Here is a 27,113-nt window from a genome sequence, read left to right on the forward strand (position 1 = left end):
AGTTATCTCACCTATATAGGGTGTCCCAGCTAGGTCGGACCAGGCCTTAAAAAAAATTAAGCGCTCTACGCCTGCGAAACTAGCTGGAAGCTGTTTACACTCGTTCTCCCCATTCACGAGTAATTTTTTCATCGCTCTTAATTAGTCAATTTAATTCGAATAATTTATTAACTTTTTAATTAATACTCTGAGAGCAAAGGTGTAAATTGGAAAGTTGTACAGCATAGCGAGAGACATGTAACCCAGGTGCTCTATCTCCCTCTCTCTTTTCTTATCCTGAAGAAAGAAGGGGGCTAAGTTTGTTCCTTGCCCGATGCGTCAGTATCGGGCTGTTCATTCCAAGGCCAGCGTTGTACAGATCTCCTGAGCACGGTTCCTTGAGCGTGCTCCTGAGGGCAGTGCGGTACAGGAGCATGGTTGTACGGGGTAAAATTTTCGCACTATCTCCCTTTTTGCTAGAAGAAAAAGAAAAGCCTACGTAAGAGGTACGTTGACGAAAGCACCTGGGTTAGATGCTTCTCGCCATGCTGTACGACTTTCCCATAGGTACCTATGCTCCCAGAGAAATAATTAAGAAGTGAATTAATTATGCAAATTGAGTTGAGTAATTATTAGCAATGAAAAAAATTACTCGTGAAAACGGAATACGAGTGTAAACAACTTCCAGTAGGTTTCGCTCCCGTAGTGCGATTAGTCTTCTTTTTAATGCCTGGTCCAACTTAGTTGGGACACCCTGTATACCAGTGTGTGCTTCTCACTCACGCTCACGGCTCACCACTACTGCTCGCGCGCTGTCACCTACAGTCTCAAAACCAGCGGTCAACGCTCCGAAGCGCTGGCATCAGCGCAGACCACACGTTCTCGCATATAACTCTATCACACGGACACAGATTTAGTGTCACCTGAATGAATGACACTTTCAGTTAGTGTCACTCCTGTGATGTCACACGTCATCTTTTAACGACACTCGTAAGGAAACACACTAACAATTAGTGAGTTCGCTAAACCCATTTCACTCACTCCGGCAGACCGAGTGCGTAGCCTCAACAGGAGAGTTCTCAGGACAAGTATGTAAACAGATTGGGAAGAAGCAAAGAGCCGCGATCACTATATTTCTACGTGTATGGCTATTTTATTCAAGTACAACGCAATATCTTGCTGATACACAGCTAACTACTCTCGTTTGCAGCTCGCTGTACAGTTCGCAATCCAGACAATGAACATTCTTCACCTTCGAGTCCTATCCTATCGGCTCTCCAGCGAACAACCCTCGGCGCGCTCCAAAACAATCCCACGTGGAGAGCACAGAGGACCAAACCGGTCTTGGAGTGGGGCCGACGAGCTGGTGTCCCCACTGGTCTCCACTTCCGTCGTCCCCATCCAGCGCCATCTATTGAACATGGAGACAACCTTATATGGCGCACCAAAAGGCGCATAAGCATAAGCAGCTGTGAAAAAGGTACACTCGCGATGGCCATATTTTTTTGTGGTTACGTACGCATGTGTGAACGCGATGACAGAGACTGGAAGTAGTAAATATATATAAAAGTCATGGCTTCGTGGTCAGAACAAGAGGCCTCTCCTTTAGTAGGAACCTGAGAAGATCACATAGGAGATCTCTGAATAACTAATAGGAACGTGAAGGTATACGCGGAGATCGCATCTATCGTCATTGCCATCACGGCTTAATGACATCCATGTGGAACGCACTTCAGACACCAAACTTGTTTGTCTTTTCCAAGCATTCTTTTATAGTACCAACTTAGAGTTTTTCTCTTTAATTTCGAGACATATATAAAAAAATAATCGCACAAAAGCAATGTAGACAGCTGAACTGGTTTTACAGCCATCAAGTTACGTATCCTTATAAGGACGTTTACGTATGTCCTTACTCGGTCGAGCCTACAGAAACGAACACACAACCGGCCTTCACTTCACGTCCCCATCATCCATATCATCCCCCTCCCCCCGCCTCCCGTGTATGACTTGAAGACACCTTTATTGTAGCGCCGTCTGCCGTCAGAAAGCGGGCTCCGTGCAACGCTCCGCACAACTGCTTGCCTCTCTTTTTCGCGTGTAGAGCGGGCGCGCAAATTGCTAGGCCTAATGAGAACGTCTCCATTGTTGTCTCGTATTATCAGGTTATCTGGCCGTCGTGTTGACAGTGGCCGAAAGTCGTCGTCCCCCGCCGCCGTGCTCCTTATTTCCTAACGTCCGAGCCAGCCACTTCCTGAATAAACACTGTCAAATGGAACCAACCAGGCCCCACAACGCGAGCATTTTCCCTTTTTTTCCCCTCCCTTACTTTATCATTTCTTACTTCTTCTGCCATCTTTGTTTTTCTGCGGCTGTGTACGGGAGATGGGCTGAGGGGCAAAGAGAAAGCGAATGTGAGAAAGAAAGAAAGAAAGAAAAAAGTGTGGCACGATTTTGGCGCCACCTAGAGGAGCCACATGTTCGGTATACATACGCAGCAAGAAAGAAAAGAAAAAAAAAAGGAACGAAACGTAAAATAAATTACACGGTTCAACTGAGATTACTGTGTTACAGAATGTTTTAATACAATCGCTTTACAGGGCCAACAACTGTGTACAGGTCCGCCGACACCTTTACATGGTCACGTGAAGAAGAGGGCCTATAGCCCAGCAGCCTTGCTGGCCATCAATATACATACATGATGGCATAATTTGTATTGAAATAGGGACGTAGTGTGTCTCGCCTTTAGCTGTACTGAGCATGAGAAAAGGTGCTTAGAAAGTAATTGTAAACTCAAAGGAGAATAATTAAAGGTACTACGCAGACCATGCACTTCAGGGGGGGGGGGGAGTAGTAAATCAAGTTCAAGTGTTTATTTTTCGAGGAGTAATCGAGGAGCAATTACAGCATATAGTGTTCTACACTGCAACAATACTTTCCATTTTAGTCCGCGAACTCACAGCAAATAGTCCCTAAACAATAGTACAATAGCAAACAGTCCGAATAGTTACATAAACTTAACTGCAGTTACTCCAGAAAGACCCTCTTGGCAATGCAACTAGTCTCCAACGGACTAAATTTTTAGCTCTCTATTTTTTTTATTCTTTTTTTTTTTTTTTTTTTGGCTGAGCATGCAGTAAAGAAGATTGAGAGTGATCAATGCGAATATGCTGAGATAGGCGTCCGTACTTTGAAACTCCACCGATGGTCTCAAGAGGGCACGTACACCCGAAAAAGAAGCGCTTTACAGTAATGTGCATTATAATAGGCATGGCGTGAACAGTGGAAATAGTCACACCCAGTGGCACACATACAACCACTCGGCACCACAGTGGCGCACGAACATCCAGACGCAAAACAACGTTTTGCGCGTATAACGTATTTTTTTATAACCTCGACTTCGCCGCACGTCTTTCCCACGGCACGCTCTTCCCCCCACACCTTTCTTCCCACCTCTATCAACATCCCTCATCCTCAACAAAACATACATCATTGCGCTTAAAGTTCGCCGCCAAAAACGCCATCATTTGTAGCCAAGACAGCAAACGGCTCGACGTAATTCCAACTGCACTCACATCTCGTCCGTTGCCCTGGTGACGAGATTAACGAAGACGTCGTTATGGAAACAGCATTTTGTTCAACTCTCCACCCCCCACCCCCACCTCGTGTCCCCCTCTCACTTCCCTTTTTTTTTTCTTCTTCTTCCCTGATTCTTTCTTTATGTATACTATATCCAGCCCTACATATTATTCGTTCTATCTTAAGTTGCACTCGTCTTATTTATTTTTCCTCCTTTTTTGTGTTGCTCCCTTGTTGTCTTTATTATTGGAGAGAGAGAGAAAAAAAGAGATAGCGGTATAGAAATAACGAGATACATACATACATGCAGAATACACGTATATATAAAAGTGGTAGAACACTTTCTGCCTGGGGAAGGTTACGAAGGGAATGCACAAAAGAACAGAAGTAAGAGCCAAACGATACGGGAAAAAAGGGAGACGAAAGGAGTCCGGTATGGTGGAAGGAGGAGTACTTCCCCAATTCTTCCCTCGGACTTAATGACGGCTTCGAAGCGTGCGCGCCACTGTACCCTAGTTCCAGAAGGCACTTATCCAGTGGCAATGACAACGAAAAAGAAATGATAAATAATTACGTGTAACAAAGGAAGGAAGGGAAGAAAGGACTATAAAAGAGTTATTCTCCGTCTCAAATAGAAGTAGTCTTCCCTCCCTGCACTTGGTTAGTGCGCAGTCCTTGCGTGAGAGAGAGGGCATTAGGAAGAAATCAGCTCCACTGAGTAACTGGGTACTGAGTAACAGGGCCACAAAAGACTATGTAGACAATCTTTCTTTGGAGCAGGTTAGAAAGACAAAGGTTTGTACTATGGATTGTTTCCGTGCCATGTGATTTTTATCTCTCGCGGCATTTTCAGGCGGTAATAAGCTAGACAAAGGGTGCGGTCCCACTGCCTTTTCAACACGAGCATTGCACCCTTTTGTAATTCTGGTTTTCAATAAAAAAATTTAATAATAATTAATAATATTAATAAATGCAAGACGATGCGCCTGTTCCAGGGAGATGTTGCTAGAGGACCACAATATGACATAAAACTGAGGTGCCACAAAAAAAATTGGGGCAAAGGTTAATCACGGGGTAGCCAGGCATATCCCTAAGACTAACATATTTTTGCTGACGTCACAAGGATGACGTCAGCGCTAAATCAAAATCGACAACTTTCGTCTAAAATATTTGGCTTCGAAGCTTCGCGGTGTGGAAAGTCACAAGCAGTTGGCGATAATAACGCAGCAGCAGGTGCACACGTGATTCCGTTACACTTACTTGGAGGGGGGGGGGGGATTTTGTTGAAACATTCTGAATGTCCCCTCCGACTGTAACAAGCAAGCAAGAAACAGCACTTTTGTGTCGTGTCTTTGGTTTCAGTCCAAGCTGTAGTATTAAAAAGGCATTTAATGACAGAAATGTAGTATGTCCAGCACATTCCAATCCACATTTCGTAACAACAACAAAAAAAGTGTTTGGGTGTTTTTAAAGTATAATATAAAGTACAACAACAACAACAACAATAAATGAAGAAGTGATGATGACATGGGATGTTTCCCCGTGGTAGCCACAGGACACTACCCCATTTCACAGTGGTTAATATGAGAGGATGAATTATGGTGAGAATGAAGGCAACGACAGGTCGGAGTTCTGTTTAGAGCTCTTCAAGGAGTCCAGTGGCCTGCACGAAAACAAAAAGGGAGCGAAGAGCCCGGCACTGATGTTCAGGGGAGCTCCATGGGCCAAGTACTTTGGACAAGCTGAATGGTCTATGGTCGAGGAGTTCAAGTTGGCGTCGAAGTACCCGGCGTTCACACGTGTACCGCTCACAGTCCTCGATGATATGGGGGATCGTAGCTGGGGTGCGGCAAGCTAGGCACAGCGCCGTGTTACTGTAACCCAGCTTAGCACGGAACGCAGGGGTGAAGGCGACGTTGAGTCGTAGACGCCGCAGGAGTGTCGTAAAGCTGCGAGGGAAGCCACCTGGCATCCTAAATGATAATGACGGGTCCACTGCATGGAGGAGCGACCATTGAGTGATGTCATGCAGCCATTGCTGGCGGGCCAAGGGTGACACCAACGCAGACAAGTAGGAGCGCCTATCCCCGTTGGAGAGGATAATGGGCAGGGTTCTGGAGATACGGTGGGCCGCAGCAGCCGCCAAATCTGCCTCTTCGTTGCCCTGAATGCCGGTGTGGCCGGGGACCCACTGTAGGGTCACCCGGTGTCCCTGTTCGCCGAGAACCCTGAGCGCCGTCAGGATACTAACAACCACCGGGGCCAACGAGCCGCGGATGCCCATGGTTCCTACACATTGCAGGGCTGATTTTGAGTCGGTGTATATCACCCAGGAACGGGGAGGGTACTTTGAGACAGACTTTAGAGATAACAAGATGGCATACAGCTCCGCAGAGGTCGACGAAGTGCGATGTGACAGGCGGAACCCACATGATAGTGACTCCTCCGGTATGACAAAGGCAGCGGAGGAGCCATCCGACGTAGACGAACCATCTGTGAACACAGCCGTGCGGCCTCTGTAGTTTGTATCCATCATTTCCAAAGTAGACTGCTTGAGAACCGAAACGGGGATCTGGCTCTTCGGCCCCAGGAGGCCAGGGATGTGTGTCGAGAGGGATGGGCTCGGCAGTGTCCATGGTGCCACTGAAGGGGCGGTCGGGGCAACAGTGAAGTCAGGGATGTTTCCAGATGTTGCTGTAACACATAGCGAGAGTTTACTGTTCTTCCGCCTACGTAGCTTTTGAACCAGAGGATGACGCCGGTGGTGAGCGAGCAACCGTAGGTAGTGTCGGATGGTTTCTCTTCGGCGGAGGACATCGATGGGTATTTCCCCGGCGTCGGCGATCACCATCCGTGTCTCAGCGCTGCGCGGGACACCAAGGCACGTCCGCAGGCTGCGTGCCAGTGTACACCGAAGCTTGTGCTCAGACGTGGCTGATATACCGTGCAATACGGGCAAGCTGTATAGCAGGGAGCCGCGAACCAGAGTTTTGTGGAGCACAAGAAGATCCCGCTCAGTGCAGCCCCAGCGCACGCCGGCAAAGTGGCGAATCACATTCCCCCAGCGCTGAGGCCTTTGAGATGATGAAGTCAATGTGCCTTCGCCACGACAGGTTGCGGTCCAGGATAACACCCAGGAACCTCTGAAACTTGACTTGTATGAGGGGGCAATTCCCAATCCGCAGTTGGAACCTCCGCATCTCTCTTCGAGTAAACGGAAGGACAGCGCTTTTTTGGGATCCGGAAAAAATGTTCCCGGAAAAAATGTCCCCGGAGAAAATGTCCCCGGAAATAATGTTCCCGGAAGAAATGTTCCCCGGTGGAAATGTCCCCGGAAATAATGTTCCTGGAAGAAATGTCCCCTGAGGAAATGTCCCCAGAAATAATGTTCCCGGAAAAAATGTTCCTGGAGGAAATATCCCCAGAAAAATGTCCCGAGAGGAGTGTGGTGCAAGAACACGTGATTTAATAGTGAGATGCGATGGGGGTGTTGTGTTGGGCCGGTACGTGGGGGAGGGGGTGTTGTGTGTACTGTTTAGAAAGACCGCAAAAGAGATCCACATACAGAAAATGAATAAGAATCGAAAGATAAATGTTTAATGAAAATCGTTATGCATATGGTAATGGTACTGTGCCTAAAAACGTATGGTATGCGCGACAGCGGTTAGGAAATCCTCCATTGTTCTTATACCACCAGTGTAATCGGAGCAGAGACTCCGCAGGCGTTGGTCAAGCCGCACTGTTCCAGGTCGCACTCGCTTTTCGGGTGGCAGCCCTGCTTCCCATCTTGCAATCTTCGCTTGCACAGTGGCTTCTTCGCTGCGCAGCACTTCGATGAGCCTCCATATATTGGGATGCTTGTGGCCGATGACTGCCTCTATCCGTCGGTTCCACGCCTCGCTTATATTGTTCGTCCGATGCCCTCCACTTGTGGTAGCGTCGTGCACGTTCCATAATGGGGGCGGAAAGTTGGGGGAATTACGACGCAGTCTCACGGTACCGTCTGCTCTGGATAACCTTGTGTAGGTTCCAGTGACGTAAGTCCTGTCGAAATACTCAACCAACTCAACCGCATCTCCTGGACAAGTGTCTTTCAAGAGTTGCATGCCGTCACGGACGTCTTCAATTGGGAGGAAGGCGAGTCCATCGAGCTTACCAACCAGCAACCGAAAGTCCGCGTTGTCCTTGTAGTTGGTAACTAACCCTAGGCTCTGTATTTTGCGCCAAGTGCTTTGGCATAGGTGAAAGAAGCAACACCTCATTCTGACATCTTCGTGAAGGACGTTCTGTGCCGCATTGATCATGGCTGATTCAAAGTCTGTCATGACTTCTTCAGGATCTAGAGTAAGGCCCAACGTCTCACACTCGTTGATAACTGCCCTCAGCATCTCTTCGTAGCTCTGCCTAGTCTTGGTTTCCATAATAGCAAACACAACCGGTACAAAACTGTTGCCCAAAGAAGCAAGTATAAAATACACTTGCTGAAACCCAGTAGGCGCAAGTTCGAAGTTACCGTCCATAAACCAGCGAGAGCTCCTGGCCAAAAGCCTCAGACCTTCAGGTGAGCCAAAAATGAGCAATCTTCCGGTGCTTGCAGTCCCACTGTCGTAGAAGAGGAACCGTTCCTGTGAGGGTTCTGCTGTCATAGTCCACGGCCCCTCTACGACAAGATCAGAAATATTTGCTGGCACAGGGGGATACCGCGACGAGCGTTGCAGACGTATACATCGTTTCAAGCTTTCTTCGCTTTTCAGCATAACTTTTTCCTCTCTAGTGAGTCCTTCTGTGCACTGTGCAATAACAGCTGATGGAGCCTGAACCGAAGTTAAAGACAGTTCCTTCATTTTACCACGTGCCTTCCTGACGTTGATCTTGCTACAGTCTGGCGGATGGTTATGGTGCACGGAGATCCTTATCCCATCAGCTGAGGATATGGCTGCTCCCTTACAGCAGCGGGTTCTTTCGACGCAGTGCCATCGAAGACCTACTTTCAAGGGCTTCTGCTTAGTGTACTGATAGCCTTCATAAATCAAGCAGTCACCTCGCTTTGCAGTTTCCAAGATCTCCATTGCAGTGATCTGCAAACACAAACAAACACACATATAAGATATAACAATTTCCGTCTGTACCCACCACAGTTGAACTTCCCGCACTTACGCACTGCATGGAGCACTATAGTGGCACAATTAAAAATTACAGTAAAACCCGTTCGATTCACTACCCCAAACTTTGGCGTATCCGACAGAAGGCGTGTATTCCAAAGCACGAAATTTCACGAATTCCTCACTCCGCGGTAACCCTTCCGTTTGCGTCATTTCTTTAGCGAAATTTTTCCGTGTCCTTCAACCTCAAAAATTTTCTAAGTCAGGAAAAATTGGGCTCGCAGGAGAACATGGCTTTACAGTACAGACATTACTTAAAAGAGAAGCAGGAGAAAGAACTTACATGACGATGGTTCGTGGAGCTCGGTCCTCCGTGGAGTCGAATAGAGCTGACTACCTCTGTCCGGTGTCTATCTTCACCTAGTTAATATTGTTAAGTGAAATAGAGGACACTCAGCCTCAGTGTAGGCTGCCCTGTAACGGTACTACCCAAAGGCGGAGTAAACGGGGCACACACAATGACCTCATCGGGTCACTGACTGAACCAAAGAAACACCACAGCCGTAATCAGTCTCCTAACCTGCCATTGTTACGCAGTTTTCAGTCCTTCTCATGTGGGGACTTTTCCTGGGACAGTTCTTCCAGGGGCATTATCTCCAACCCTTTTTGCTGTGTGCCGTACACTTCTGTTTGCAACCCGGGATATTTCCCCGTCATCGTATGTGTATTACCTTCGTGTTGTAAGAGCGCTACAAACTGGAGCTACAAACTACAAATACTTAAGCGTGTGTTTGTCTGTGTCCGTTGTTTTTATTGCTTTTGAAGCGGGAGTTCACCTTCCAACAAGCCGAAGGGATGTGTCAACGAACTTTAGTAGATGCAATTTTTTTTTAATAGATGCGAATAAAACAGGTGCGAAAAAAATTAAGTGTTAGCGAAAAATGTAAGTGCCTTTGGGGACATTTCACCCGGAGACATTTCTTCAGGGGACATTTCTTCCGGGGACATTTCTTCCAGGGGACATTTTTTCCGGGGACATTTTTTCCGGGGACATTTCTTCCGGGGACATTTTTTCTGGGGACATTTCTTCCTGGACCCCGCTTTTTTCGGTGGAGATATCCATCCCCGCGTTCAAGAAGAAATTGTTGATGGCATCCAGTGCTCTTCGCAACCGATGTTGAATTGCCGGCCGGGATTTTCCAACAGTCCAGATACACACATCGTCCGCATATATGGAGAGATTTACTCTCCTCGGTAGACATTCTTTGAGATCAACCATGACGATATTGAATAGTAACGGGCTTAGGACACTTCCTTGCGGGACACCCTGCGGAACAGCAGTCTTTTCTGTGTCACCCTCGCCTGTTCTGACAAAAATTTGCCTTTGGCTCAGGAAGTCGGAAAGTACAATATATGCGCATCTGTGCATTTCCTTGGGTTAGACTGTAAGTTACGCCTTAGAATAAACTTGGCCGCTTCTGTGTGCAATTTGAGTCATTCTTAACTTCTTGCCAAATGACACCTATACGCGACCGAAAGCTTTGTAGGATTTGCTGGCGGAACACACAGCATAGCGGAGATCGGAGCGGGACAATTGAGGCGGCGATTATCCCAACAACGATAATCCTGGCGACGAGGATTTGGCCGTCTGATGGATGACTCACGTGGATTACCAGCTAACACGTATTGGTCACCCACTACCAGCTACAATATCCTGTTCTCCCCAATTAAAAAGAAAAACAGGGTCAAATGTGTATAACGATAAGGAAGCCCCGCACAGAAAGTGCCATCACATTTTTCATTGGACTTCACGGGATTAACGTGTGTTCTCAGATTTCACCGTTGTCCACAAGGTCTTGAATGGCGCATGCGAAGATACTCGTGATAAAGCTTAGCTGCGAGGCGCATCCGGCTTCGTCAGCCAAGTGCGGGACTAGAGAATAAATTTGTCGTCAGACGACGTAATCTTCACGAAATTTGTTGAAGCGTCTAATAATCACACCGAATGTGGTCCACAGGACTTTCATCTACAGGGTGTACCAGCTAAATGCGAACATATTTTATCAATATATATATCACCCTCTCACATTTGGAAAGGTGAAGGAAGATGATTGAAGGAAAGATGCGTCTCCGAAGATGCGCATGAACAAAATAAAGAGAAAAAAAAAAGTGTTCCTCCACGAATTTTTTGCGGACGATCTATACCAAGCGGATTTTTGTTCTCAAAACGGCTCCGGTGTCAGGTGACCGAAGGGACCAGATGTTCTCATTGGGACAACTTCGTAGCTTTTATAATTAAACATTTAATTATTGAAAGTTAATTAAGACACTGCCTTCGGAGTTTGCGAATGCCTTCCTAAGGGGTGTCCTTCAGCATATGCTATATTAAAATTAATTTCATCTCGAAAAAAGTGATTAATATTTCTAAAAAATATGCTCGCATTTAGCTGGGACACCCTGTATAGGCTCCTCATTGGAATTATGAGTTGACTTTTCATGTCATCTACACTTCACCCCATCCTCGCTATCTTATATTTGTTTTTGCTTCACTTTGTACTATATTTTTGTTTTAGGAATAGCAAGCCGACCTCTGCCCGTCCGAATATCACTTATCACTTATAGTGACACTGTCATATGACCATGGTCACATTGAACATGGTCATGTTCAATGTGACCATGTTGCCAGCCGTCTTGGGTAGCAGTTACGTACCCATAACCTAAAAATCAAACAGTGGACACACTACCGATCCATCAAGGCCGGCATTCAAGAAAGCATGCAACTTATATGTGTGTATGCGTCACCACTGCCTATCAATTTACAAGATATAGAAGCGGACAAGATATTTTGACTCTTCACTTTAAAGAACAAATAGAGGAAATTTGGGAATAATTACAGCTTCTATAGTCCCCTGACTGAAATTACTCACCCTTTTTAATACCATGACCTTGAAATTTACTCCGAAGCTGTGCATTTGCATTTAGTATCAAAACAGCCTAATGGTTTTTGCATTTAGACCCTATAAGGACTAAAATTCTTCCTTCCTTTTTTTTCCCTTAGAGTATTTGGGTGGTTCTTCCTCTCTGAAATGATGTTTTGTCAGTCCTTTGGCAGTTAGTCTGCGGGGTCACATAAATCTTTCAATACTTTTATTTCTTATCGTTTTTGCTTCATTATACTTTCCATTAACATGCAGCACGCACCTATGAGCGCGATAGAATAAATAATAAATAAATAGCCGTAGAATAGCCGGCATCCACGTTGATACAGAGCCCACACACTCGATGTCTTTCGTTTTTCTAATACCAATACCACAGCCGATTATTCATATTGAGTGATTCAGCATAAAAGACTGGGGCCTAATTCAACATGAATTACCAACTATTTTGACAATTGCCTCGGCGAGGGCTTCTTTTTTTATCCGAATTTTGCGCCGCAGAACTAGAAACTATCAAGCATATTCAATTATCAGATGTTTGAACGCACCTATAGGTGGTGTACCTAATGGTGCAAAGGCTAGATAACAACAACAAGAAGAAATACATTGATGGATTGACTGAAAAGAAGAAATACATTATGACAATGTTACGGGGTGTTTCACCGCTTAAGTTAACACAAAGAGATGTAAAATCCATCAGCATGGATGCCGACCACCCCATAACGCTTAGAGGTTCATGTTAACACAAAAGCAACAGATATAATAAAATATCAGAAGCAAAAATAACTGAAAGAGAGCAGATACATGTGACAGCGACACCAACTAGTAGTTTCAGGTACCGAAAACAAAAAGGGTCAAAGTAACGTACTCGTCAGTAACAACAAAACCATCTGTTTCAGTTATCTTTCTTTCTTTGCTATGGGGTAATGCAGAGGTCAGCCTAGACGGGCTGGCTATAACGCAACCAGCCCAGTCTTGCCCAGGTGACGTCCAGCACGTGGCTCCCCTCCTGCACCCCCTCCCCCCCACCGCATAGACGCTGGGCGGAGCTCACTGACCCGAACGATCTGTCACATTGCATCAAATGCCCTTAACCATACCGGCCCCACCTACATATTACACTCTCAGAAGTAAGCTACTGTAGCCACCACCTTCCTCTCCCGTCACCACCCTGGACAAACACAGCAACACAAAAAAAACAACAAAAAAACAATAATCGCGGAACAGTAAAAAAAAAAAAAAAAAAGAAAGACAGCCTCGGGCCAAAATGACCAGCTGCCCCTGCTGACACACGCGTTAAAAAGCCGCCGGCTTAACCTATACGGCATACCCGTGCCAGTCAAAAATGAAACCAGAACAGCAACAAAAAGTTTCTCAAAAGAAATAAAAAAAGAAGCATGAGGCACGCGAGCGAGCGGTCAGTAATCACGGGTCTTTGTCGAAAGAATCCCCAGACCAATGACCAGCGGTCCTCAGCAAACCAACCGCCATCTGTAAACTGGGTCGGAGGTCACTAATTACATACTGCGCCTTAGTATAGGTGGGTTCATATCGCCCAGCCCTGGACTGTAACGAACAACAAAAAGTAAGAAACAGAGAACGCAGATCCGAAAATAGTAGGCCTAGTTACAGCAGGCTACGTCCTTATTAATTTACGTCATAAAGCCCTGCCCGCTACTCAAAAAAGCGACCCCCGCTGGTGTGAGTCTGTGTTTCGTTGTGGTCTTGTCCTAACAACTACTTCGTCTTCATATATCATGTTTGCGGGGCAAAAAGATGGCTAAAAAATGACTTAATTGTTGTCGGGCGAACGGTTTGCGTACGGCTGGCGGGAGGCTGTATAGCGATGATGTTATGCAGGGCAGATGTCTTGGGGCTTATGAGGCGATCGGCAAATTTAGGGGACATGTGCTGTTTTAAGTTGGAGGGATTAACGAGCTGGAGTCCGGCCTCCTGTCGCACCTGTACAAGCGCCGTTATTTATGGTGGTCTCGTGCCAGGCGTCAAAGGAGGCGAGAGTGTAATCAATTTGCTGTTTTTGTTTTTCTTTTGTTATGTATCGTATCAAATATTTCCGTTCAAGTCAACGTGTATATATGGTACACGTAAGTTGCAGGGCCCAGTCACACAGATTTTAGGTAGCATAAATGTTCAAGGGGGATGCGAGGTCGATTGTGGAGGGTGTGCACCGAAGGGCAGCTCTTCCATCTGCTGCGCTGAGACACTACTGTCTATCCATGACGGAAAATAACCACAATAGGACAGCTATTTTCCCCGATGGATCGACGACAGCAGTTGGGTCTATGTCTCGTTTTGTTGTCCCCGAACACCACAGGGAAGGAATATGACACGGCTGCCGCACAGAGCATTCTCAACAACGGCAGTAGTTAGTCGCCACATACTGCTCGCTCTTCAACATGCGGTTGTATAACCGTCTGCAGCGTAAAGGGTCAAATATAATGATTCAAAGGCTGGACTTCAAGCCATAATATCACTCCTACGTTATGGATCTATGGTGCCCGTAGTCGATGGCATTCTACTGTGTACAAGCAATTCAGGGATGTCGGCCATGACATCATTCTACAATGGATTCCTAGACACGCGGGCATACGAAGGAATGAAGCGGATGATGAGGTAGCAGACGTTGCACATCTGTCTTCATCAAAACATCTAGTGCCGTACGCTAAGGCAGATGTGCAAGACCTATTGAGATATCTTACACCTTACACAGACTCATGTGTAGACGGCTGGCTACAAGGCGACGGGCACTCTCGCGGCTACATCTGTAGTAGACCCGGAACTGAAATTCATTGTTCCGTCCTCGTTACCTCGATCTGTCGAGACGCTTTTGCACAGGTTCCGTTTGAACATCCCGTACAGACACCAATTCCTCCATAAAATTGGGAGGGCTGATGCTGTCAACTGCAGACCTTGTGCAACCGTGGAAGACGCTGAGCACATCATCGTGCACTGTTCCAGATATGCACCTCAAAGGGCCACTATGAGATCTGCTTTCGACCGACTGGACAACCGAAACTTTGGCCTCGTTAAAAGTGCTGGGTCCTTGGCCAACTGACAAGAGGGATGCTGCCTTGTCAGCGGTTGTGACTTTTATTCGGAATCGTAAGTTTTATCCGGAGGTATCCTTTGGAGACAGCCTATTAGAACTGTGTCCTTCGTCGTGCACTACGCTAACCGTTAATGTGGTATACATGTGTTTGTTGTATCGCCTCCACGTAGGGCGGGCGAAAGTGACCTTTTTTTCTTCTTCTTTCTTCGCTTTTCTTTTTTCGCGCGGGGAGGGAGGGTCTATTTATGGGAGTAGCAGAATTCGTCGTGTAACGAATTCAATCTCTTCCGGACTAAGCGCACAGACGTTTATGCGACGTTTAGGTACTATTTGCAGTACTGGGAGTAAATTTGGAGTAATCGCAATCTAGGCGACTTTAGAAGTTGTAATTACTCCCAAATTTACTTTTGTGTCTCCTTAGAGCGTCATGCGCCTCCTTCTGTTAAGAACCGATGGTGTCCCATGCGTTTGTTCCATTGCACCGAAGCCGTGCATAATGATAAGTACGCAGCCACAAACCAGGTCATGTGACATACTACCCCTCACAGATGGCGCTATACGGAACGCCTTATACACCACGAACGGCAGAAAGCAGACAAAATAAAAGATTCAGCGACGAACAACAGTTGGAAGCGGAACACATCATCATCACCGCAGAGACCCGCGCACGCGGACCGGGAATGACATGAAAATTAATACATCCTCGGACAGTGACCAGGGCGTACTTTTTCCTTTTTTTTTCATTCCGTTAATGTGCTTTAATCTGTCGTTAGACGCCGCGGGATGGCGCTGTCGATTGAGCTCTTAATGGGTGCACGGCTGTCACCAGCTGAGGCAGGAAGGACAGCACTATGCTCATCGCTGTATAATAAGTGAGCGGACAAAACGAAAGCTAGTATCGACAGCGTGTGCCTTGTCTTCCGGAACCACCGCATCGTAATACGCAAATATGTTCCCGTTGCTTTTCTTCGTGTACGAGGTAGCGACCTATAAAACTTAAGTTTCTGCACTGCACCGCAGACTGCATAACCAGGTAGAGAAAGGTCGATGGAGACGCTTCCCGTAAAGATGACTCCTTCAGTGTCATCTGGGGCAGAGTCTGGGGCACGAACAAGAAGGACGACACCAACAGAAGTTTGTGTTGTGCCAAGTTTGTTTGTTGCCCAGAGTTTGTGCACGGACTGTCCGGATTGTCCACCGGGTGGCCTGCATTATGCCATACTGTCGAATGACAGGTCGTGTCGTGAAGGAGCCCAGTTAATCTTTAACCGACTCAAAACTGGAGGGGGAAAGTTACAACACATACAGGCAAATCCCAATGGTGAACACGGTGGGCAATAGCAAACGACATAACTTTGGGCTGCAATGAGTGCCGCCGTCTGCCTGTCCACCAATTTGCGCATGGTGCATTCGTACGTTCCTCCTTGGAAGATTTCTCTGGAATTATCGAACTGAATTGAATTGAATTAAAAACGAAATGTTTGAAATAAATTAACTCGGTTGCACAGATCAAGTTATCGATATCAATATCGTCAATGCCTAGTGCAGACGACAGAACACTAATAAAATTGTGGCTCGGGTCTCTCATTTTCTTTCATTTTTCTCGCATTAATTGTACCCGCTACATTCTCGAGAGAAAAAGCTAGTTTTAGAATGCATCCAGCAATCACTCAAGATAATATCAAAATCGCCCAATTTTTTATTCTCGAAGCCCACAACGACTTCTTCACAAAAACGGAAGTCATCGTGCTCATTTCCTGCGTTCCCCACACGGCCGCCATTCCAATCGTTCGACAGATGCATTTCTGCTTCTGTACTGGCTGCCTTTATTTCTGTTTTCCTTCGCGCTGGACGGGTCCTTGCGATTAGGCTTAAGAAATGGACTACCACTTCCCAATCTCGCCGCTAGGGGGAAGGACAAGCAAAGAGAGCTCGTGCGCGGGCGATAAATTATGAATGATTATCTCTACGTGGTGCCAAGAAAAATGAAGCCGTGCCGAAGGAGGAGGTAAGAAAAAAAAGGGTGCACCAGCGAGTGTAGCAGAAGTGCACGCAAGCAGACGACGACCAAAACGAAAACGAAACTAAAGAGGGAAAACAATTCGATGCAGACGATATTCCTCCCACGGGAATTCGGTGCGGCCGAATACTCTTGAACGCTGGAGCCGTTTTCTCTCGGTATACTGTGTCGGAAGTGGCTGGGTTCGAATTCCACTGCGCTGCGGTTAAGCGCTATTCATCACACCCATCCTCGTACTTTCTTAGCAGCAGCAGCAACAGCAGCAGCTTGAACACGTGAAGAAGAGCGCGCGTGTGGCGTTACACATTATTCTTTTGTTTCTCTCCTCCCCAACTATTATTTCTCGCCGCTATCCGCGACAAAAAAAAAAGTAGTGCGCGACGAAAAGAACAGGCGCGGGCGGAGGGGGCAAGGAAAAGGATGTCCGCTGATAACTAAAAAGATAAATAAAAATACGTATAGATATATAAGTAGGTGAAATGGATCGATATGAGGACGAGGGAGGATAGTGGCTTCTTCTAGAGAAGGCCAGACGTCTGCAATGGTTAGAAGGGAAGAGGAAAGAGAAGAGGGGAGGGGGGCGAAGGTGAAGCGAGCGGATGAAATTTATTGCACACCCTAGCGTCCAAATTATTGTTCTGATGCTGTCAAAGCGCTCGCCTTTGAAATATCGCGGCAAACCGTTTTGACATTATTTCGTCTCTTTTCGGTGTGGAAGATGGGAGGAGAGAGGAAAGGAAAGGTTTGTCGGGCAAAGGGTATTCAAATAAGTATGTCCGAACCACTAGAGGCAACGTTCGCACTCTCTTGTTCTCTTCAGTGTATTACCTTTCGTCTAGGAGTCTGCAGCACCACATCCACATAGCGTGCGTGAAGAGAAGGAACTTTATACGCCTTTCGCGCATTTCTTACCACCTGTCCAACCGCCTTTGCAGCTTGACTTCATAGATGCCATAACCAAGGTTTCTCTCTCGTTACACACGTCCTGTTACTTACAGCAAACTTTAACACTGCTGAGACACGTCGAACTATAAGTTCACGCCAGACGCATTCAATAGATTCAGACCACTAAGGCTATTACGCTAAGGTATTAAGGAAAATAATTATAGAAGTAATTGCTGAGTCGGTTACTAAGGTAATTGTTAAACTAACTACACACTAAGAAAAAAGAAGTAATCTAGGACATAATAACGTCTTCTAGTTCCCTAGATTGACACTGCTCGCAATTTAAGTCCCCTGACCCTGATATTTGCTCCTCAACACTGCAAATATTCTTCACATATATTCTTCACATATTCTTCGCGAAAGAGACCAATGATTGTGGCAATGCACCTAGTTCGAAAAACCACTAGCATTACATCTTTTTGTCTGAGAGTGCATTAACGTAAACATCGCAGCAACACCAAAGCAATTACGAGGTAATCTAAAAATGGGGTAAACTAACTTAGCAAAGGAATGAACAAAAAAGAATAAGTTCGTTGCGGAACAAGCGCGAGCGGCAATTGTGGCTTGCACATACACGAACCTTCCCCAACAACCGAAGTACAGAAGTACGAAAAGCAAAGTTTGGTGCAAGTAACAAAATTTTGGACATTATGCTTCGGAAACTCACGGTGTGTAAACAAGCAACAGACGGCGGACCACGAGTGGCATTTTAATTTCGTTGCCGCCACTTGAAGCGCTTGACGTAAAGGGGCCACTTAACAACAAACCATCTGGGGGCCGTACATATATACTTCGCAGGCGCAAATAAAAAACAAAAAACAAACTAAAAGTGTTTAATGAACGCTAACGTTCAGCCAGTCGATCTATATACTTACGGTTTCAGCGTGAGGGGGCTTCGAAACTTTGCTCTGGAGCTTCGAAAAGCGTTGAAGCGCATCTATCACTTCTACGTAAATAACGAGGATTGGCCGAGGCAGGCCACAAATATGGACGACATAAAACAAGTAAGCCTCCATACGCCCAGAAATGAACGAGTTCAAGTAACTCATCAGGGAAAAGGTGTTGACGCCAGGTATCGAACCTGGGTCTTCTGATTTCCGAGACAAAGCCTGATCGCTTGAGGGACGTGACGTGACGATTAAGAGTCCGCCAATCATGACGTTGCTTTCAGCGGGCGTAGCTATGGCAGCGAGCCGCCATCAGCCGCTCAGGCAGCAAATGGTAGCCATAGAAAGCCTGTACGTGTTTCAAAATCGTCTGCGGCGATTGGCTGACATCTTGGCTGGCTGCTGCGATTGGCGGCCTTTAAATGTCTACGTGCGAAGGAGTGAGCTAGAGCAGTGTTTCCCAAAGTGTGGTCCGCGGACCCCTGTGGGTCTGCGAGAGTGTCCGTGGGGGTCCGCGACCGTCTATCACAATCAGTGAGGATTTTCGTCCCCACAAACACGCGCTCGTATATGCTGCCCGATTTCCAAACACCCAGAACTTCCAAAATTGCTACAAGCATGCTTCAACGGCTAGCTTCTAATTTCTGATAGAAAAGTCCTGCAGTGCACGTTTGTCCGCGTCATACTCATACAAATGAGGAGAAGAAACCAGTCCGGAACCGTTTCTGAAGCTGTATCGAAAGCAAGCAGCAGCTGACGAGGTTGCTGGTTATGCACTCGCTGTGACGGTGTGTGTGTGTGTATGTGGGGGGGGGGCGTGAATTGGTTCTCATCGCTTCCGGGGGTCCGTCACCGCCAAAAGTTAGGGAAACACTGAGCTAGAGGAGGCATTAAGCAGGCCTTTCTGTATCTACGCGGTGTTGACAGTGTTTCCGAATCTATCAAAGGGGCACTGAAGCAACGTAAAAATTCCTCCTTGCGAAACGGCAAGATACCGTTACCTTGACATCAACGCAAAAGGAACGGGACTTATGAGCGAAAGAAACCGCAATATTAACCTTTCATTCTCCTTCTCAAGAAGGCCGACAATGCAGAGCGGGCTTCCATTGGTCTCCTCAAACCATTCGTCCAGTCATCGGAGGGAGATCGTGTGAGGAAACCATTCGTCCAATCATCGGAGGGAGATCGTGTGAGGAAACCAATCGGATTCTCTTCGCATTGTCGCGCTTCGAAGAAAAATGAGAGGGAAAGGTTAATATTGCGGTTTCTTTCACATCATAAATCACAAATTACGCAACTGGTGAATCACGTCCCTTTTATACTGCTCTCAAGGTAATGACACCGCGGGCAGCACTTGTCGCATTTTAGTCCCCGTTTAAAACTCGGTAATGAGGCCATGTTCGAAATCACACGGAGCCGCCAGTCACATTCTGGCACTACTAGTATGTAAAAAATAAATACAAAATAAAAATTGTCGTGTTAGTCCGTGTATACCGTAATCACCAAAGCGAACAGTCACTGAAAGAAAAACACTGGGAATAATTCGCTCGTTCTGGCAACCAGCATGTGACGTTCGATAAAATGCTATTTCGTTTTCACATCCCTTCCCCGGGAATAAACAAAGCTTCCATCACGTCTCGAAAAGATGTAAACGCAGTGGGGACAGAAAAGAACTGCAACTGCTTGTCATCAACAAGGCCCGCAACGGGTGCACATATGTTTGGCAGCTATCCAAACTTACTGCTCGGCCTGCTGTCAAAAACGTCCGGCTTTGGCTTCACCTACTATTTTCCCTGCCCGTTTAGCCCACGCAACGCCGTTCATTTTTCTTTTTTTTTTAAGTCCACTCCATATTGGCTGCTGTCGATTGTATTTGCCTTCTGTCTCCAAATCTTCCCTTTCCCCAATGTCATAGACCAAGAAAAAACTTGCGTGTCTAAATACACGGACAAAAGTATACGCAATAAACTTCCAAAAGCAAACTACTCTTACGACAGCGCACGTGGCCCAAACTTCAATACAGAGGCCGGAAATAAAAGAACCTATCTACCTGATTGTATGCGTTGATTGTACATAATATGTGGATATAGAATTTACACATATTTACATTCCATTGTATGTGCATTACATAGTAGTAGTAGGGTCGTTAAGATTGACCGATACTTTTGCTCGAGAAAAATCAGTGAGTCAATGTAATTGAATAAAGCTTTCGGAGGACGAATTACAATCCTTCTCGTGTCACCGGCACATGCAGCAGCGGCAGTTATCATGGCGGCGAACAGTGTGTCTGTAAGCTGTGGAATAGCGACGCATAATCAAGTTCCTTGTGAAGGAAGAGCATCAAACCAGCTGAGATTTTGCGAAGATTACAGGCACAGTATGAGGAACAAATGACGTCAAGGGGAAGAGTGTACGAATGGTGCAGACAGTTTGGCGAAGGACGGGATATGCTGACGAATGAACTACATGAGCAGCTTCGTTCGACCGCAGTGAACATCGCAGGGGTAGAGCAAGCCATCCTCGTGAACCGGCGAGTAACAGTTTAGGACAATGCAGCCCAGCGTAATATTAGAGTCGGCAGAGTGGAGACAATCATTCACGAGCACTTACCGTTCCGCAAAATCTGTGCAAGGTGGGTTCCGCCGACAGCTCACTTGACCAGAAGGGAGCGCGCATGGCAGTCTCTGAGCAGCTGCTGAATCTGTTTCAATTTGAGGGGGACGAATTTTTGCAATCAGTCGTCGTATGTGATGAAACCTGGATGCATCATTTCACCCCATAGACAAAAAGGAGCGGCATGGAATGGCGACATAAGATTTCCCTGCCGCCAAAGAAAAGCAAGGTACAGGCGTCTGCTGGGAAGTCCATGGGAGCTGTCTTCTGGGACATGCGGGGGTGTCATCCACGTGGACTTCCTGGAGCAAAGGGTCACGATTAAATGCCCGGTACTCCACCACCTTGATAAAGGGTGGCGTGCGAAACGCACTTCGCAAGGAACGGCCTGGAATGTTGTTCGGAAGGGTCATTCTTCTTCGTGACAATTCCCGACCTCACGCGGCGAATTTGACTGTAGCAACCCTGGCCGAAATGCGCGGGGAGGTTTTGCCCCATGCGCCTTAGAGTCCAGATTTAGCCCCAAGCGATCACCATTTGTTTGAACCCCTTAAAGAGCGCCTTGGAGGAAAGACGTTCCACACAATGAAGCCATCCAGAAAGAAGTCCTGCAGTAGCTACGACAGTAGCCCACTTCTTTCTACGCCAAAGGCATCAAGGAGCGGTGTCTATAGGTGCGCATGGTGAATACTTTGAAGAACTCACGTAGTTTGGTGCTTCAGGAATTTTACGTTGTATTTAAAGAAATAAGAGTCTCGGTCAACCGTGAACGACCCTTATAAAATTTCATAAGCTCTAGAATTTCGAATAGGTACGGGGCACTGGTTAAAACCACGTGGTCGCCTTTACCATCGTGAGTGAGTTAACTGGTCGTTTTCTGCCTTCCTCTTTGAGAGAAGCAAGCAAGATAATAAACCCTCGGGTGTCGAAAAAAATGTATGAACCAGTCAACTTGGCTCCGCGAAACGGGTGCGCGATTGGGTGCGCAACGCCCTCACTACTGGCAGCTTAGCCTTGTTCCCAGACGCACTCTCACTAGTGTTTTGCTACTTATGTTGCTATACATGTTATATGTATATTATATGTTATTATATACATATATACAGGGTGTCCACGCTAAGTGTGAACAGATTTTTTAAAAATATATGAATCACTTTTTCCGAGATGAAATCAATTGCAATATAGCATATGCTGAAGGGCACTCCATAGGGGGCATTAACAGAGTCCTAAGGCAATGTCTTAATTAACTTTCAATAATTAACTTTTTAATTATAAAAGCTACGAAGTTGCTCCAATGAGAACATCTGATCTCTTCGGTCACCAGATACCAAAACCGTTTTCAGAACAAAAATCAGTTCGGTAGATCATCCGCAAAAAATAGTGAAGGAACGCCATTTTTTTCTTTATTTGGTTTATTGCGCATCTTCAAAGAAGCGGCTTTCCTTTACCCCCAGTGTGAGAGAGTGAAAGAGCACAGTGCCGCCTCATGCGTCGAAGATTAGCTTTAACTTGCGGAAACAAAACAAAAACACAAATCTATCGCGTGACTCTATCGCGACTGCCCTTATCTTGGGCTGCATTTTCCGTTTTCCTTTAATCTTTTTCCAGGACGCAAGAGGCGATAGTGTGCTCTTTCATCCTCTCGTATTGGGGGCGAAGGAAAGACGCGTGTCTAGAGATGCGCAATGGATAAAATAAAGAAAAAATGGCGTTCCTTCACGAATTTTTTGCAGACGATCTATCGAACGGATTTTTGTTCTGAAAAAGGTTTTGGTATCTGGTGACCGAAGAGATCAGATGTTCTCATTGGAGCAACTTCGTAGCTTTTATAATTAAAAAGTTAATTATTTAAAGTTAACTAAGACATTACCTTAGGAGTCTGTTAATGCCCCCCTAGGGAGTGCCCTTCGGCATATGCTATATTGCAATTGATTTAATCTCGGAAAAAGTGATTGATATATTTTTAAAAAATCTGTTCACACTTAGCGTCGACACCCTGTATATATTACAAACATATGCCTATAAACATATGCTATACGTGCAGCCAAAGAGCTCCTGCTAATTTTTTCCCCTTTATACACTTGACTGGCTTTGCACTGGGCTTGCAGAGGTAAACTGGAGATAAACTCTTTCATCCTTGCAGAGGTGTCTTAGGACACCCTGACGGGAGGCATCACGTGCCACGTGACCTTCTGACGCCATCCGCTCAAACGTTGCCTGCCTGCGTACTGCTGATGAGGCCCAAGAAGGCCGAAACAGCTGTCCAGTACTGGCATGGCGACGTTTGACTTACAAACATTGTGTCATATACATATATATATATATGCTGTCGCATCGTTCCATGAGTATCTGTTTCTCTGCGTGCAGCCATAGAAGCCATCTTAATCTGTAATTTTTAATTTCAAATACGTCTAGCGTCATTTACTTGTTTCTTTAATGGCTTTTTTTCCTTCATTATAATTCACTGGCTTGCACTGTGGCATTGAGGAGTGCTCAGTTACCCTCCCAGGTGTATATCGCTCGCTGAGCGACCCCTGGTTTGCCAATTCCGAAGCATGCGCAGCTACCCAGAACTGACGAGCCGCAAACACGGCGAAACACGTGTCCTCTGGTGCTGTCGCATCGCTCCATGAGTATCTATTATATTATATGTATATATGTTATACAACTTGCTACCAGCGTATTCTCCGACCACATAAGGATTTCAAATATTAAATGAAGTAAAAATCAGCGCGCGAGAGAGAAAAGAGAACGATATACATGACTGTGCATTGATTGTCATAAACATTGCCAACTTGAAAATAACCTTTTCATTATGTGGCAACGGATTACCATTATCACCTAATGAAATCAAATTGATGACCAGGAACGCGCAATGTCGACCCCTCCAGCGAACATATGTTCAGTCTCTCCAAATGGCAATGGTTAAGCAAAGTTCTATCGTGTAGCTGCTTGCTCTTAATTGTGACTTATTAATTGCATGGCGTTGCGTATAAAGTGTATCTCCGTGGTCCATGATGTCCCTGATCTTCTTTCCAAAATTTTTGGCACGGTAATCATTAACATCAGTGCAATTCACGTGAAAGTGGTTTCTAATTGGTGGCCAGACCATGCATGGAAATTATCAGACTGCAGTTCAGGGGGCGCGACACCCCTCAGCCCCTATGGGATAATTTTTTTCTTAAATCGTATAGTGCCACGAAGTACTGTTCAGTTTTGCGTCATGTTTGAAACATGTTTTGACATGTTTGTTTTAAGCGATTTCTAGCGCGCGAAGAAGTCAGCTTTTGCTTGTGTCGAAACAGAATTCCCGAATCGAGTATGGTTTCTTCTTTTAATTCCGTGTTAGCACCGCGAAGCAACTGTGGTTATGAGCGGCATAGAGGCGTGAACAGATGGAGAGAGGACAGCAGGAAGATGTGGGGGGACAGGGGGGTCAGTGTGTGTTCTGGTCTTCAAACAGGTAGCATTCGAACCCACCAGTCTTCAGCAGTGTCGAGCATGGTTGAGGGAACAAGAGCGGAGAGGCATGCTAACCGCTTCATAATATTCCAGAAATGCTCCCACCGAAATATGTCTCTGCATCTTCAAATCATCCAATCACAGTGAAGGACAGCGTCGCCGTTCTCTCTTGCTGGTTTTCCGCGTCGCCATTTTGTGCCTCCTCGTTTCACCCTTCTTATCTGTACGTACTGTATTTCTCATACGCGGTACGACCCCGACGGCCAAAAAGAGTGAGAAGGAAGGAGCATTCATTTTAGTGATGAGATGGTATTCCTTGCGAGGATCCAGTGGAGCTTGTTTTCAGAGGACGTGATTGAGGAAAGGCGATCTTTGCTCCTCGCCAAAGCAAGAAAGAATTCGTCTTTCATAACCACTCCTATTCGCTCGTCTTCCCGGGCGAGTGCGATATGGTGCTTTAGCAGGACTCATTCAAAAGTTCCCACGTTGGGCTGCCGACTCTCGGGATTTAACTGAGACCAAGTTTGGCGGTTGTCAAACGGAATTTTACCGCATCTGTCGAGCGACAAGAGCTTTTTTTAATTTTCTTTTTTTCATTCATCGCGTGATGCGTAGGAAATAGTCGCCGAGATAATCGTCGTGGTTCTGAGCAGTAGTTTATCCAGAACCGCAAGCTCGGGAGGTGTTTTAAAAAAATTGGGGTGAAGTTACATTGTTACATTGAAAGATCTTAGAAGTTTTGAGCTGGAGCTAACTGAGTAAATACCAAAGGCCAGAGTGCGACGAACCTTGTGAAAAACCCATTAATTAGTAATTTCATCGCAGTCACTCACCACATACTGATTACCTTAACAGCACCAGTTTGCGAACGAATGTCTACTTCTGACGTTTAGTTACTGCATTGTTCGGCTTTTTATGAAATATAGGGTCGTTCCAGGAATACGTTCCCGTGCAGGCGGTGTTTTCTTCCATCGTGAACCGCCAGGAGGTATAGCCTGTAAAGCTAGCTTTGCCTCAACGTGACCCGTACAAAGGCAGAGCGTCCCTTACAGGAGCTTGATCGAGACGCCTTGATGTGTGTTTTGTCGGGGTTAACCAACTCCGGAAACAGCATTAATGCAGACCATATTAGTATCTTGTTGAACACATTAATTAGGTTCAAAGTTCGTTTCTTGCCCTTTCAATACCCTTTGAATATGATGGAAATTGATGTTCTTAGGCTGGAACACACAGAAAGGACAAATACATACAAAGCCTCAAGTGCGTCAGAAATTAATGGTGAAAGAAGGAAGTCACTGAAAAGGTTAGCCAGCTGTAGGACTCGAACCCACATCTTCTGGATTACCGGTAATCCAGAAGATGTGGGTTCGAGTGCTACAGCTGACTAACCTTTTCAGTGACTTCCTTCTTTCATCAATACCCTTTGACTTACGTGTTTCTAATCGGTTTTATCAATTCAAGGTGCCAAAGTTGCGATCGCTTGATGTAGGCCTATATTCGAGCACGAAAAAAAAGTACGTACAGCAACAACTACTACATGCATGAATATGCACGCAGAATATCGTATATTGGGTTGCACTGAAATCTTCCAACTAGGGAATGGACCGCGCAGTCCCTGTGTGTGCTCAAAACCTCGTTGTTCAACAGTAGTTCTACTCGTAGATCATAAATATGTCTACGAGACCTTGCTAGATCAAAGTGTAGAAGAAAATAATCCGTACCAATTCGTGGATTAAGACTGCAGTGGCCACAGTGGCGGCCTGTCCGGACGCAGTCTCCGTATAGTGCTCGAAGTCCAAACGACATCGCGGCCTTAAAGATGACACAGTAGCCGTTACTGTGACATCTGTAAAACAAAAATTGGGAGGTGCGTTACAAAAAGAAGTAACCGTTTCCGCTGGACATACAAAGTGGTCGGCTCTTTGCAATGGGAACACCTTTTCTCGTACAATGAAATTAAACAAACCGTCTCGTAGTCAACGCCATTGACGTTACATTTTACACTGTCAACGTCGCGTTATTTGCGCGATTACTATCAATTTAAGGATACTGTAACCTTTTGCTTTTCCAGAGGATGCCTGAATTAGCTTACCTCACTCGATTTAATTCAGAAGCAACCGAAAGACATTCCTGTAACTGCTACCTCAATCGGAATCCAAGTCGGATCGACGATAAGTTTACGTTGGATCATCTCACCACTCACCAACACTCATTTCCCATAACTTGACTGCCGTTACCTTCACTACCTAACTTAGCCTAACCTAATCACGTTATTGAACCTCACAACCATTTAAACACTATCCCTGACGGTCTACGAAACACCTTACACCAAACCACCCTTGTAAATCCCGATCATCAAACACTCCTATGTACTACGACACGTGCGTATAATCACCGCATTAAAAAAAAATAACGCGCGCGCCAGCCAGTAAGCGGACATCTTACAAACGATCCCACCTACTCCAAAAACTTTAAAGCCATATTCTCCCATGCGGACTCTAAAGCGGAGAACACGGCATCAAC

At 45.9% G+C, this 27,113-nt stretch overlaps 1 protein-coding gene across 7 annotated transcripts in view; it reads right to left on the bottom strand.

Moving 5' to 3' along the window:
* The window catches only part of LOC135391156 (uncharacterized), a 211,389-nt gene that overhangs the window by 99,429 nt on the left and 84,847 nt on the right, over positions 1–27,113 (bottom strand). For 3 of the 7 annotated variants that reach the window (XR_010421880.1, XR_010421877.1, XM_064621282.1), the window contains 3 exons: positions 26,312–26,436; positions 21,126–21,216; positions 1,105–1,390 (listed from right to left, as the gene is read on the bottom strand). The exons of 2 other annotated variants lie outside the window; for them this stretch is intronic. Coding sequence is in view for 1 of the 5 variants with exons in the window: in XM_064621282.1 (XP_064477352.1) it covers positions 1,246–1,390; positions 21,126–21,216; positions 26,312–26,436 (361 nt within the window). In the remaining 4 variants the exon portion in view is untranslated. Of the gene's footprint in view, positions 1–1,104; positions 1,391–21,125; positions 21,217–26,311; positions 26,437–27,113 lie in introns of those variants that run through there. 2 more of the 7 variants (XR_010421878.1, XR_010421879.1) reach the window with 2 other exon arrangements.

The sequence above is a fragment of the Ornithodoros turicata genome, chromosome 4 (genome assembly GCF_037126465.1).
Source record: "Ornithodoros turicata isolate Travis chromosome 4, ASM3712646v1, whole genome shotgun sequence".
NCBI lineage: Eukaryota > Metazoa > Arthropoda > Arachnida > Ixodida > Argasidae > Ornithodoros > Ornithodoros turicata.